The 15722-nt window shown below is 44.9% G+C and overlaps 1 protein-coding gene and 1 long non-coding RNA gene across 2 annotated transcripts in view; one reads left to right on the plus strand and one right to left on the minus strand.

Moving 5' to 3' along the window:
• Positions 1-1716: 1716 nt before the first annotated feature.
• On the plus strand, positions 1717-11467 carry LOC138439224 (uncharacterized). The gene is made up of 3 exons (XR_011256641.1): positions 1717-2268; positions 8550-8632; positions 10660-11467. It is a non-coding gene; the product is annotated as an uncharacterized lncRNA (long non-coding RNA).
• Positions 7666-15722, minus strand: part of LOC138439218 (ATP-dependent translocase ABCB1-like) — a 48747-nt gene continuing 40690 nt past the window's right edge. Inside the window, 4 exon segments of the mRNA XM_069587697.1 lie at positions 7666-8927; positions 9795-9941; positions 13862-13933; positions 13935-14063. Of these exon segments, the coding sequence (XP_069443798.1) occupies positions 8724-8927; positions 9795-9941; positions 13862-13933; positions 13935-14063 (552 nt within the window). The 3' untranslated portion in view covers positions 7666-8723.

Consider the following 15722-nt stretch of genomic DNA (forward strand, 5'->3'; position numbering starts at 1 on the left):
AATATAGATTAGAAGGGTGATCTTGATAACATTGTTTAGTTTTCTCTATCTTTTCACTAAAATGAGGGAAAAAAAAAAAAAAAGCCCTCTTCCCCTCACCTTGCCTTTCCTCCCTTTCCCAAAAAAGAACAGTGTGATTTCTGGCCCGAGATGCTAGGATAATGGCACCCCACTCCAGTACTCTTGCCTGGAAAATCTCATGGACAGAGGAGCCTGGTAGGCTGCAGTCCATGGGGTTGCCAAGAGTCGGACACGACTGAGCGACTTCACTTTCACTTTTCACTTTCATACACTGGAGAAGGAAATGGCAACCCACTCCAGTGTTCTTGCCTGGAGAATCCCAGGGACGGGGGAGCCTGGTGGGCTGCCGTCTATGGGGTCACACAGAGTCGGACACGACTGAAGTGACTTAGTAGCAGTAGCAGATGCTAGGATGCTGTGGCCCCTGATGCTTGTGGTTGAAATATTCTGTTAGCAGCAGTCTTACAGGTTACCCACACGTGCAAAGGTAGCAAGCTAGCTCTCTAGTGTGTTCGTGTTCTTTTCTTTCTTTAGGTAAGGAGTTTGTAAAAGGGTGATATGTCCATCTGCATAACAGAAATATCAAAGAAGTTAAAGCTGTTTTTTTCATAAAATCTCACTGCACAGGTACCCTTGTAGGAATGTGGACACCTGAAAGTAAGGTATATCTCAACACTCTCACTATTTTAAACAAATATTTTATTTTTGTTTTAAAATATTTAAATATTTTAAACAACTATTTTATTCTTACAGCAAGAATAAAAATATATCTATTCTGGGACTTCCCTGGTGGAGCAATGGGTGGGAATCTACCTGTCAATGCAGGGGACATGGGTTCAATCCCTGGTCAGGGAAGATCCCACATGCTGTGCAGCAATTAAGCCCCTGCCCACAAGTACTGAAGTCTGTGTGCCTAGAGCCTGCGAACCACAACAAGAGGAGGCCCTGCAGTCATAAGTCTATACACCACAAATAGAGAGTAGCTCCTGCGAGCCGCAACTAGAGAAAGCCTGTACACAGCAACAAAAACATAAAAAACACACACCAAACACACAAATACATAATAGCAATTGTGCCATTAAAAAAATAAAGCATTAAAAAGAATTACACCTATGCTGGCACACCTGGCCCTTCAGGCTCAGTTCCTGGCTTCCTAGCCTCATCCCTGTGGTGGCCACCACCCACTCCTCCCAAGCCAGCACCTGAAACTGCCCGTGAGTCACTTCCGATGCAGCCTTCGGGGATGTGCACACCGCTCTCTCTGTGCACAGATTTCCTGTAGCGTCCATCTGACAAGTCGATACTCAGTTCTCCAAGAAACTTCTTTAACCCTCAGAGCACTCCCAAGAGAAGTGCTGGCGTTCTGTTTAACTTCCCCCAAAGTCTTGTGTAACAGCACCTATACATTACTAACCTTGTTTCCTGCCTCCTTGAACTGTGAGCTCCTTATCACTGTGCTCCTAATATCTAGCCCATAGGCACTTAAGTAATTGTTGAAGAAACACAAAACAGAACTTTCTTTTCATGCAAGAGAACAGCTGGCCTTGAAGAGCATGACCTGAAGGCAACCAACATTATTATTATTGTTGTTCTGTCTGATAAGCACTGTCCTAAACATCATAACATCCAGTGTTCAAGTAATCCAGTGAGGTAGCTATTGAAATTCCATGAGGCCCAATGAGGAAATAAAGACTTAGACACAATCAGTAACTTGCCCAAAGAATGACATGTGTAACAAACAGCCAGCCAGGAGAGAAACCCAGGTTTTCTGGCTGGAGAACCTTGATGCTTCTCCACGGAACAACCGACAATCAATAAGAGGGAAAACATTTAAATTGAGCTGCCTAGCACAGAAAGCAAAAATGTTCCATTTCCAATTCAAAGGTCACTTTTCCTTATGACCCAAACTGGCTCTTTTGAAAGAATCCTGGTGAAAACATTTCATCATGTATCTTTGCCTCTCACACACATCAGTGAGCATTCCCGCTTTTCTCTGCTCTCCTGATTCCTCCCGACGCCAAGAGCAGAGGTCTTTCACCTTGGTGTTAAAAGTTCCAAGTGGGACAAAGGACTACAGTTACAGACGGCACTCCTGAAAATCCCTTGTCTGATCTCTCTTCTAAGATCAACAGATCTTTCGTTGTTTTCACTTAACAGACATTCTTAGTGAGGACTTCTAATGTGCAAGATGCTGACTGGGCTGTTGTTACAGCCTACAGGATACTTTTGAAGTTTTCAAGAGTTAAGGTAAGTGAAAGTCATTTATAGGCTTTCCAACTCAGAGGGCTATTACTCGCTCTAGTTATCAATTGGTTTAAAATACTAGGTTTTTGTGACTCATGGTTCTGTGGATTGACTGGGCATAGCGGGTGGGTCTCGTCTCATGAGGATGCAGTTAGGTGCTAGCTGGAGCCGGTCATCTAGAGGCTTGAATGGGTTGCAGTCTGTGGTACCCCCTCACGTGGCTGCCACTTGATAATGGCTGTGGGCTCTACTGAGTCACGTCATGTGGCCTGCCCACGTATCTTGGGCTGCTTCCTATGGCACGCTGGCTAGGTTCTGACAGGGAAAGGCAATCATAGCTCAAGACCTGACCCTCAGCTTACCACACTCCCGAACTGCATTTTGTCAGTAGGGCTCCCAGAGGAAGCAGGCAGTGCTTCCTGCCACTCTGCCTGGCTCAGCCAGCTCCAGCCGCAACATCCTTCTATGTGTACTTCAGGTGCTTTTAAGTAGCGGCTGAAAGGCTCTACTGAAATCAGAGTAGAGGCTGAAATTCCTCCACCTGAAATGCTGTCCCTTCATCCCCAGGGCCTGTCTTCTCCACTCACACCACTTCTTGGGTAACTCATTTTTCATTTTAGCCCACATAATCAGCACTTGAAGAGCAGCAGATCTTTAAGTTTCACCATATGATTCTACCTTTAACCTTTTGTTGTTAAATAATCATAGACCCACAGCAAGTTGCAAAAATTGTAGAGTCCTGTGTACCCCTCATCCAGCCTCCCTAAATGACAGCAGGTAACAACTATAACAGGGCTTCCCTGGTGGCTCAGACAATAAGAATCTGCTCGCAATGCAGAAGACCCAGGTTCAACCCCTGGGTCAGGAAGATCCCCTGGAGAATACAAAATCAAACCCAGGATGTTGATATTGGTATCATACTGTTATCGGACTACTCTCACTTCATATTTTTTCTTTTACAAAATTATGGACACAACTCCTAAAAGGCTCCCCCTTTATTTGGTGGAGTAGGTAGAGCTGGGTCACAGGTCTTATGGTAATCATGGGCTTCCCTTCTCATTTTCTATGTGAAACTATATGGCCTTACTTACATAAGACTACTCTTAATGTATCTTACATTAACCCATCACTTTTAGATCTTAATTTTTGATAAAACAAAAGTAACAGAGAGGAAGGTACATACTAGATTTTAAAAAAACTTAGCAGAAGAGCAGACACTTACTGAGCCTGACTGAGTATATCCTAAGGACAGCGCCAGACAAAAGAACAAAGTGATGCAAAGACACAATCCTTTCCCCAAAAGGTTCATAAGCTAGAAGCAGGCATCTGAAATGAAGATGCGAGTAAGAAAAAGGACTCAAAAACACTCCTCACTGAGACCTGGGAACAGACGGCTGCTGTGTGCAGCAGGAAACAGAAACACATTTTGCCCTAAATTCAGAAGTTCATTCTGGTGAACAAAAAAATCATCATCATAGTTTAAAGTTGGACAGAGCTGGGTAATCCTAGGATGGAACGAAGAAAATAAAACAGCTGATTTCAAGCAAACAGCACACAGTGGGACCCGTTTGGGTTTAGTTGGTAACCAGGGGCCACACTCTAAAAAACCTTCTACCAAGATGTCACCTTCAAGCCACATGAACAATCTTCCTCCTAAAAGAGCTGTTCACCTCCATCCGTGTCACAGCATTCTCCTAGCCAGTTTCTTCCCCTCCCTCCACCGTTCATATCTAGACTCTGGATATTTCTCATAGCCACCTGTGCTTCCCTCTTCTCACTAGCCCAACTCAGAGCCTCATTCCCTTCTTTTTAAAAAGTAAAATAAAATAAACGCATCATGTTTAGCTTCCCTGATCTGAGGTTTCTGTTAATTTCCTAAGGCTACTGTAACCAGTTATCACAACTTTGGTGGCTTCAAATTAGGAAAACGGTGTGAAGGTTTCTCAGAGATAAACACCAGGGCCTTCCCTGGTGGCCCAGTGGCTGAGAAGCCACTTCCAATGCAAGCGACGTGCTCTCGATCCTGATCGGGAACAAGGATCCCACAGGCTTCGGGGCCACTAAGCCCGTGCACCACCACAGAGAGCCTGAGCACCACAGTGAAGACCCAGCGCAGCCACAAAACACATTTTTTAAAAAAAATTAAAACTAGAACTACCACATGATACAGCAGTTCCACTCCTGGGTGTGCACCTGAAAGAAACAAAGTCAGCACTGTATATTCACTGTCACGTTACTCGCAATAGCCAAGATACAGAAACCAAGTATCCATCAAGGGACAACCGGGTAAGGAAAACACAGTGAATGCTTACAATGGAATACTGTTCAGCCATAAGAAGGAAACCCTGCCATCTGTGGCAACACAGATGAATCTGGAGGGCATTGTGCTGCGTGAAAGCAGCCATGGGGAGAAAGACATTTTTCGGTAGAATCCTTAGGGTTTTCTGTATGTGTATACGATCCTATCATCTGCAAAGACAATCTAACTTCTTCCTTTCTGATGTGGATGCCTTTTATTTATTTTCTTGCCAGATTACTCTGGTTAGAATGCTCAGTACTATGTTGACTAGGAGTCAAGAGTGGGGACTCTTATCTCATTCCTGATTTAGAGAAAAAGCTTTCAGTCTTTCACCAATGAGTGTGATGTTAGCTGTAGGCTCACGACATATGGCCTTTATTCTGTTAAGGTATATTCCCTCTACGGCTTCCCTGGTGGCGCAGAGGTAAAGAATCTGCCTGGAATGCAGGAGACACGGGAGATGCAGGTTCAATCCATGGCTCAGGAAGACGCCCTGGAGGAGGACATGGCAACCCACTCCAGTATTCTTGCCTGGAAAATCCCACGGACAGAGGAGCCTGGCAGGCTACAGTCCATGGGGTCGCAGACTCAGACACAACTTAGTGACTGAACAACATATTCCTTCGATGTCCAATTTGTTGAAAATTTTTTATTATGAAAGGATGTTGTATTTCCTCAAATTCTTTTCTACATCTCTTAAGATTATCTGATTTTTATTTTCCATTTTATTAATCTAATAGGATTAACTTATTAATAAACTATTGATTTGCCTGTGTTGAACTATCCTTGTATTCTAGGGATAAACTCCCTTAATCATGCTGTATGATCCCTATAATGTGCTGTTAAATTCAGTTTGCAAGTACTTTGTCAAGAATTTTTGCACCTTTATTGATCACCCATATTCATCTGTAGTTTTCTTGTAATGCTTTTATTTGACGTTTTAATCAGGACAATGCGGGCCTTGTAAAATGACTTTGGAAGTGTTCCCTCCTCCTCCATTTCTTGAAAGAGTTTGAGAAAGATTGGTGTTATTCTTTAAATGTTTGGTAGAACTCACCAATGAAGCCACCTGGTTCTGGGCCTTTCTTTGTTGGGAGGTTCTGGTTTACTGACTTAAATCTCCTCACTCATTATTGGTCTATTCAGATTTGTGATTTCTGATTCGGTCTTGATATGGTGTATGTTTCTAAGAATTTATCAGTTTATCCTAACATTATTCAACTTGTTGGCATATAGCTGTTGACAGTAATCTCTTAAGAACCTATTTCTGTGGTATCAGCTGTCATTTCTCTTTCACTTCCAATTTACTTGATTGCTCTGCTTTTATTTCTAGCTAAAGTTCTGTCAACATTGTCACCCTTTGGTGGTATCATGTTTCCTTGATTTTTCATGTCCCTTGAAGTCTGCATTGCAGTCCTCCCATCTGAAGTAATATTCACCTTCTCCTGCCTTTATTAACTGGGTCAGGAGAGAAGTATCTTCCATCAGCCCTGCCAGGGATTCTGAGGCTTTCTGACTTCCTCTGACTGCGCCTCATCCACTCTTCTTGCTCCCTCTTGTGGCAGAACCCTTAGGCTTATGTGTCTTCTCTTGATCAGCAGTGCATCTGGCCATGTACTGTCTGTCCTCCTCCTGTTTTGCCAAAGGCGGCACTAAAGCTCAAGTTTGGGGTTTCTCCCTAGCCGGCAGATTTGGCTCGGCCGTCTGTGTGTGATCACCAGTCATCAGCCAGGTCCTGCTCTTGCCACTGCTGTCGGGAGCACACAGGGAGCTGGCCACAGGGTCAGGGGCTATTCGTGGGGGAGGTATCCTGAGCGCTATGGCTCAGATGCTAAAGAATCCGCCTGCAATGCAGGAGACCTGGGTTTGAGCCCTGGGTCAGGAAGATCCCCTGGAGGAGGAAAGGGCAACCCACTCCAATATTCTTCCCGGGAGAATCCCATGAACTTAAGAGCCAGGCAGTCTACAGTCCATGGGGTTGCAGAGTCGGACATGACTGACTGATTAAGCACAGCACAGCATATGCTGAGCACTGCAGGTGAGGCATCCCCTGCAGCTTCAGGACAAGCTTCTTGAGTGCGGTCAGCTGGACCCGTGTGCCTTCAATGCCCTGAGGGGGCTACCTGCCATCTCCATCTCTCCCTGCCTCCCAGTCATGCAGTCCAAGTTTCAGGACTCCGGATGTGGGGAGAGAGAAACGAGCTTCTTTGGCAGCCTCCCGCATGGACTGGGAAGCCACGTGTCACCCACAAGCTCTCACTTTCCCTGAGATAAATTGCAGGCTCTCTCTCCTACCCTGAGCTGGGTCCCCTTGGGGGCGGGGTGGTGCACGTCAAGTGAAGCTGCACCTCTTGCTCTCTCAGAGCATCCAAACTCAGTTTGGGGCTCCAAAGGCAGGCTGAAACTTCTCTTCTGGAAGCCTGGACTTCTCAAAGGCTCTCTGGTCTGTGGGTGACTGCTTTAGACAGTGTTTTCCAGGGGCTACTGGACCAAGGCTGGTGGGGGGCGGGATGGGCTGCTCCAGCCAGTTCACAGGCTATTTCAGGGTCCAGTCAGGGCCCAAGTCTGTATCCCTATTAGTCGACTTGTGGGGAAGCAAGACTCCTCTCAGGTGCCCCTGGCACAGGGTGTTGGATGCCGCAGCTCCCAGACGGTACTTCTGTCATGGTTCAATGCCAAATTACTGTCGCTGAGGGCTAAACAAAGAGGGCAGATGCCTTATTCTGCCACTAGGCTGATGTCACTACTCAAGGGTCTGCCATTTTAATCTGCATTTCTTTGGGACCGTGTACTTTCTCCAGCGTTTCTTCTGTGGGAGTTTCTGGACCATGTTCTCTTCCCATTTTTCCTTGGAGGTGATGGCATTTTTGTTCCTTTTAAAATTCTTTGTATTTTCAGGATACCAATTGTTCATAATAAATATGGCAAATATCGCTCCCAGCTTGTGCCTTTCAGTCATGTTTATAGTGCTTTTTGGCTTGTCTTTTTGTAGTTGGAGCACAATTTTCTGATTGCATTTAAACTTAGGGCACATTTTAATCATCTGCCACCAGAAGGATCAATTTGGAAGAGTCCAGTTTACTGGGAAAAGTGATTCAATATCAAAACAGAGGAAGATTTTTATTGTTAAAAGTGCAAAAAGGAACTTCTTGGTAGTCCAGTGGTTAAGACTCTGTGCTCCCAAGACAAAGGGGCCTGGGTTTGATCCCTGGTCTGGGAACTGGATCCCACACGCTGCAACTAAGAATGTGAATGCCGCAAACAGAGATCCCACGTGCCGCAATGAAGATCAAAGGTCCCACATGCTGCAACTAAGACCAGCGCAGCCAAATAAATACATGCAAATATTTTTCAAAAGTACAAAAAGATGAAAATTCTGTAAAACCCCTTAATAAGACCAATGCAACATAGGCAACATACATGACAGTACATGCTTCACAGCTGTCCATCCTCTGCCCATTTCAGCCCCTAAAATCCTGTACTGATCTATGTGACTGGTCTGAGAGTCAGCATAATGTGGAAATACAACAATCAGCAGGATCAAGTTCAAGAAGAAGAAAGCCATATGGTTTTGTAGAACACAATGTGAAAAGACATGTACAACAGGAATTAATATATAGTTTAACCATTCTTACAAAATTAATGGAGGTTTTTAAAGAATTCCTTTTTTTTCAAGTGCAGAAATGATCTTCAATAGTCCAAGTGAGAGATGACAGATTTACAGGCACTTCAGACAAGATGACTCCAGTCATATAAAAGTTTAGTTTTATTATAGGCACTATGTGCAAACATTGAGTACTTTTTGCTACTTCTATAATCTTTTAGCAGGGTCGTCAGTTACAGTTCGAATAAGAAAATATAAACAAAAATTATACACTTTATTAACAAAATCTACTTTGAATGATTCTATAACCTTTCTAATGCAATCAAATCCACTGATTTACTCCCGTCGATGATGCTTCTTTCTGTTCTTTCAATTATAAAGTCTCTGAAGACCCAGAACAGAGTGGGATGGATCTTCCATTGCGGCAGGAAATGTTAAATAAGTAACTCTACATAGTTTCTCTGGTAGGTGTTCGCTTTTTAATTTTGATTAACTGCCATATTTTAACGAAAGTACTATAAGACAATATTTGACAGCTTATATGGTCACCGTTCACTAGCGCTTTGTCCCAGCCTGGACACTGACCATGGTGAAATAGATGCCTTTCTGCGCCAGCAGCTGCTGGTGTGTGCCGTGCTCCTTGATTCTGCCATTCTGAAACACCACTATCAAGTCTGCGTTCTGGATGGTGGACAGCCGGTGAGCGATCACGATGCAGGTGCGGCCCTCTCGGGCTTTGTCCAGGGCTTCTTGGACCACCTGTTCAGTAATCACACAAATTACCTCTGGTCAGAATAATCCTTCCCCTTGAATTCCTCCTTCACAACAAGCCTCACTATTAATGTATCCAACGATAAGTGCTTCTTTAACAGTGTCAGTTGGATATAATACGTATTTTACAAAGCAAGGGATCTGTTATACTGGAAGATACCGAATCCTAGTTTGGGTTAGTTCTTGGGTAGGGGCTATCTCCAAGTTGTAACTATAAATATAGCCCCTGCGATCACTTAAAAGCATTCAGTAGTGGGTTTAGCCATGCAGCATCCTTCTGGTCTACCACTACAGTTAAGTCAGGAAGCCTAGGCACGGGCCAAACACAGCTTCTTTGAATTTTGGTATTTTTAAGATTAAAAAATAATTCTCAGTACAACATTATAAAACAACTATATTCCAATAAAAGATTAAAAAAAAAAAAACAAAACTCAGAATGAGATTATCATTCAGATACCTGAATACTCAACTTTTTCTCAAACTAAAAACGATAGCTAGTATTTACCTTAAGGAACAGCCAGGTTTAAACATTTTTCTATGCTTCCACTTTTTTATACAGTTGTTGAGGAGATGCTGTCAGTAGAGATGGGACCATGCCTCCTGAATGCAGCTTCTTGGATCAATACACAGTGATCCAGGGCTATCTTTTGGAGCACACGTGCTCTAAGACTAACTGCCTCATTTCATCTTAGTTCTCTTGAATGACAGCTACAGAAAGAGTTTAAATTCCACTGAAAGTAACAAAATTCGTTATCAGCCTGAATTTTGTTCTCTACTGTGGAAGAGAGTAGCGCAAATTTAAACCATCTAAGGACAGCTGCTTCAAGTGTGAATGAGGCCAATTTAAATTCTCACCTTTTCACTTTCCGTGGCCAGAGCCGAGGCAGCTTCATCCAGAAGCAAGATGTGAGGCTGTCTAACAAGGGCGCGAGCTATGGCAATGCGCTGTTTCTGGCCACCAGAGAGCTGAGTTCCTTTGTCCCCTACTCTGGTGTTGTATTTCTGTAAACAGGGTTTTGTTATTATGAAAAGCAGAACTGATCAAGCTGTGAGAAAGAGTCTGCTTACAGAAAATAGGATAACCACGTCCATATACACAAAAAGGTTGAGGTTCAGAAGCTAAGAATGGGTTGATGAGTTTAACAGCAAAAACATAGCTCTACATGGCAGGATTAATTTCTCTTCTTGAAAACAGACATTTGTGTCTTAAAAATTATGTTTTAGTGTGGACAGATTAACGTGAGGAAGACTACTGCTGCAATGTTAGTCTCTTCAAGCCTTCTGGTTTCACTATATTTGGGACAAAGACTGGTCAGAGGAAGGAAATTTGATTTTAACAGGCTATGCGTAATAATATAATTGAAGCTCATTTTATTTATGACCAGCAGGTGATGCTCTCTGCATTATTTCAGAAAGTGAGGAAGGGAAGATTCTTAGAATGCTAACCTTTTGCTGTCTGTTTTTATAAGACTATTTCCAAAGCGTCAACAATTTTAATGGATGCTAAGAAATTCTATTTTGGTATCTAACTTGAAAAGCTGAAATCTCCTGATTTACTTTTGTTTTTAGAATTCTCCTGAAATTTTTCACATATTGTTTCCCACAGTAGATCATTAAGTACTAAATGTGATGATAATGACTAGAATTAATAGGGCAAATAAGTGAGAGAAGAAATGCAATGTATAACCTAGAAAACCACATTATCTTTTTTTATTCTCAGATCCTTGCCAGGCTGAAATCCTGTAAACTGTGGGCTCTGATTCTGACATCCAGAGTTCGATTTTAAATCATGTCCTACCTCCTACTCTGTTGGTGAGAATGTAAGCTGGTGCGGCCAGTATGGAAAACAGTATGGAAATTCCTCAGAAAACTAAAAACAGACTTAGCATGTGATCTAGCAATCCCGCTCCAGGGCACACATCCAGACAAAACTCTAACTCAAAAAGATACGCACACCCCTATGTTCACAGCAGCACTATTCACAGTAGCAAGACATGGACGCAATCTAAATATTCACCGGCAGATGAACAGTTAACAAAGGTGTGGTACAATGGACTATCACTCAGCCATAAAGAAGAATGAAATAATACCGTCTGCAGCCACGTGGATACAACTAGAGATTATCACACTAAGTGAAGGAAGTCAGAAAGAGACGGACAAATATCACATGGTATCACTTACACGGGCCACCTAAACTATGACACAGATGAACTTAGCTGCGGAACGGAAGCAGGCTCGCGGACACAGAGAACAGCCTTGCGTTGCCAAGGGGAGCGAGGAGGGGGAGGGACGGAGAGGGAGGCTGGCGTAAAGCAGAAGTAACTATTATATACAGGAGGGATACACAGCAAAGTCTTACTGTTTGGCATACAGAACTATAATTAGTATCCTATAAAAACCATAATGAAATAGAATATTAAAGAAGGTGTACATATATAGGTAACTGAACAATTCTGCTGTATGGCAGAACTTAACACAACATTGTAAATCAACTGTACTTCAATTATAAAAAACTCATGTGCTATGTAGAGTTGCCTGTTTTTCCTTGCTATTTCTAGCAACCCTAATTCTGTGGCACTCAACATAGATCTCTCCACCTGTACATGGTGTGACCAAGCTTGGGGGAGGTTTGGTCAGCTGGTTGCCAACAGGCCCACCCCAGAGCTGCAGCCACCGGAGAGGCCGATCCACTGAAGTGAGTCCCACACAGGTGGAGCGGTTTCCAGGCTGTATGGCCACAATATAGATCCCACTGAGGCAGGTAAAGGCAGGACTGTAAACCCTGAGAGAAGGAAACTAGACCAGCCCTGCTGCAGGATGAGGTAAATCCTAGTGTGAACCACAAAGGTGAAGAAGTAGGTCCTTGGACAGAAAGTAGGACTTAAGGGGTTTTGGCTTTTCTTTCCACATGTAGACACTGAGGAAAAGAATTCTGATGTGTACAGGCGTGTTCTGTGGACAGAGCCCAGAGCCCACGAAGATGGGTCCCTGTGGCAGACAAAAGTGAGAAGGGGAAAGATACATTGCATAAGCTAGATGATAATCACTCTCAGTATTTGTCTTTGTTAACCTCTAGCCCAGTGGTTCTCTAACTGTACCTGCTTATCACCTAGGGTATTAGAACACAGATTCCTAGACCCCAGTTCCAAGTTTCTGGTGCAGCAGGTCCGGGGTAGGGCCTGAAAACCTGCATTTCTCACAGGATCCCAGGTGACACTGAGGTGCTGGCCCATGCCCAGACTAACTGACCTCATCATTAGTGAAGGGGACTAACTGACCTCATCATTAGTGAAGGGGACTAAAGTTATGCACTGAACGTTCCAGCCTTGGGAAGGGCCCATTATCCACAGATGGGCTAGAAGGTTAAAGCAGGGGAGAGAGGGGACACTGCTTCTTCCTGGGGGACTGTGATGTGTGGTGACGGCAGTGATCCAGAGAAGAGCCTCAAGAAAAGGCAGTCTCGGGAGTAGCCTAGGGCCATAAGGCATTGTCATCTTTCCCCACGAGGAGAGGACCTTCTCTGCCGGTTTGAAGCTGAGCTGTGTTTTCAGGGGGCAATTCCTTATGATAATGAACATAACTTGTGACAATGGCGGGGGGGCATGAGACAAGACAGGTCTAGTGTATGTGTGTTGTCGTGTCTGAGTCTTGCAACCCTGTAGACTGTAGCCCGCCAGGCTCCTTTATCCATGGGATTTTCCAGGGCAAGAATACTGGAGTGGGTTGCCATTTCCTACTCCAGACAGTCTAGATGCACTTAAAATACAGGACCTAAGCGGCTTAAGAGAGGGTAAGAGGCTCCATTTATCTAACTTCCTAGGAGGAATTCAGAGGGCACCCATGGGATAACAGCCCAGGGCGGGCTTCAATATCAGTCCTGCAAGTGGAGCGTGGGGCCCATGGAACGTGCCATGGCGAGAGATGCCACCTTACCACGGACACTCCAGTAACTCACCCTTGCTCAGAGCCTTTTTTCTGAATGGGTCCAGTCCCCTGGCCTGGCCTGACTTCACAGAGAGAGGCTCGAGGCTTGGGGGAGAGCTGCCAGGAGGTGGAGGGAAGGTTCGGAGAGAAATGATGGGGAGGGCCACACCTGCTTCTGTGGGCCCCGTGCCCTGATGTGGAGGGAAAGGCCTCCCAGACGTGAACTTTTTAGTCAGACTGCTCACAGGGAGTCAGGCAGGTGGTTGGGTAGACATGACATAGGATGGGGACGGGAAGTGTCCTGTAAACGTGACATAGACGGGGACGGGAAGTGTCATATAAACCTGACATAGACGGGACAGGAAGTGTCCTGTAAACATGACATAGATGGGGACGGGAAATGTCCTGTAATGACACAGACGGGGACGGGAAGTGTCCTGTAATCATGACGTAGACGGGGATGGGAAGTGTCATATAAACATGACATAGACGGGGACGGGAAGTGTCCTGTAATCATGACATAGACGGGACAGGAAGTGTCATATAAACATGACATAGACGGGGACGGGAAGTCTCCTGTAAACATGACACAGACGGGGATGGGAAGTGTCCTGTAATCATGACATAGATGGGGATGGGAAGTGTCCTGTAATCATGACATAGACGGGGATGGGAAGTGTCCTGTAATCATGACATAGACGGGACGGGAAGTGTCATATAATCATGACATAGACGGGGATGGGAAGTGTCCTGTAAACATGACATAGACGGGGACGGGAAGTGTCCTGTAAATATGACATAGACGGGGATGGGAAGTGTCCTGTAATCATGACATAGATGGGGACGGGAGGTGTCCTGTAATCATGACATAGGATGGGAAGATGCTTGTCCACATCAGGGGTGTGTTTTGGTTGCTCATTTCTCTTCACCTTTGGGATCCAGCCCTTTACGAATCACAACCACAGGCTCCCAGGCACCGCATCCGGTGAGAGACTTACGTCCGGCAGCATCTCGATGAAGGAGTGGATGTTGGCCTCCTTGGCCGCGTGCTCAATCTCCTCCTGGGACACGACCCGGCTGTTCGTAGGCGATGTTCTCGCTGATGCTGCAGTCAAACAGAATGGGCTCCTGGGACACGATGCCCATGTGTGCCCGCAGCCACTGGACATTCAGCTGCTTTACTTCCTTGCCATCGATAAACTGAAAACAAGAGATCACGGATCGGCCTCAGAACCAGAACATTTTTGAATTTAGAAAAATGAATGTTGTTATTTCCTACGTTAAGACTGCCAAGTTGTTACGAGACTGCCGTTGTGGCTTTTAGTTTGGCCTGTCAAGGTCAACTGAGTCAGGTCATAACTGCATGCTGTGGGGAACTGTTATGTTTCTTCCATTTTAACTCTGGCTCCTGATATATGCATCTGGAAGGCAGAATAATTGCTCTCCCTTGGACCGCAAGATCAAATTAGTCAATCTTAAGGGAAATCAGCCCTGAACCAACCCCACACTGCCACTGGAAGGACAGATGCTGAAGATGAAGCTCCGGTAGTTTGGTCATCTGATGTGAAGAACCGACTCACTGGAAAAGTCCCTGATGCTGGGAAAGATTGAGGGCAAGAAGAGAGGGGGTGACAGAGGATAAGATGTTGGATGACATCACCAATGCAATGGACATGAACTTGGGCAAACTTCGGGAGTCGGTGAGGGACAGGGAGGCCTGGCGTGCTGCAGTCCGTGGGGTCGCAAAGTCGGACACAACTTGGTGATTGAACAACAGCAACAAGGCATAATCATGCCCATCTCCTCCATCCAAGATATCCATGTTCTAATTCACGAAACCTGCTCATGTTATTCACATGCAGAGAGAATTACGATAGAAGGTTGCTCATCACCTGACCTCAAGATGAGGAGCTTATCTTGGATTATCCAGGTGGACCCAACATAATCATAAGGGTCCTGAACTGTGCGGAGGGGTGGAGGGCAGGAGACTGGGGATCACAGTGAAGCAACATGGGAGGACTTGATCAGTTGTTGTTGGCTTTGCAGATGGAGGAAGGGGCCATGAGCCAGAAAAGATAAGCAAGCAGATTCTCCCTAAGGGCCTCCAGAAGGCACACAGCCCTGCTGACACCATGAGGTCTACTTTGGACATCTGACTTCCAGAATCTATAAGATAGACCTGTGGGGTTTTACTCCCCTAAATTGGCTGTAATTTGTTGTAGCCAACACCAGAAACTAATAAAACATATTCTATTTCTGGAATATATTCTGGCATTTTTTAAAAATAAGATTACTTTTTAATTTTAGTTTTCTGGCCGTACCACGTGGCACACAGGATCCCAGTTCCCCAAACAGAAGCTGAACCCTAGTTCAACTGAAGTCTTAACCTCTGGACCAGTCAGGGAAGTCCCCCATCCTTACTGCTATGTACTGATTTTTCACAGGAAAAGCATTCACGATTCAATTGGAAATAACTAACTGCTATCACCACATAACAGGCCTGGAGGTCACATTTCTGACCTGACCTGTTAGTTAGGATCAGGTTTCTGAGGACTCAAATGAGACAGAAGTGAGCGTGGGAGGATGCCGCTATCTCTCTAAATAGTTGTTGATCTTAGGAAAGTGAGTCAGTATCTCAGGTTCTCTGCACGTAAAATGGGGATGATTATAATCCCTAAACTCCGGAATTGAGGATTAAGGGACGTCAGCAGGGACCCCACTGGGCACAGGGCGAGGCACAGAGTGTGTGAAGGACTGTCTGTGGTTTGGCACGGCGCCTGTGTGATGCACTCGGAACCTCAGCAGAGGGACAGATGTCTGAGGGGATAAAAGGATGGACAGACATGTACAGCTTACTCA

Source organism: Ovis canadensis, chromosome 4, assembly GCF_042477335.2.
Source record: "Ovis canadensis isolate MfBH-ARS-UI-01 breed Bighorn chromosome 4, ARS-UI_OviCan_v2, whole genome shotgun sequence".
Taxonomy (NCBI): domain Eukaryota; kingdom Metazoa; phylum Chordata; class Mammalia; order Artiodactyla; family Bovidae; genus Ovis; species Ovis canadensis.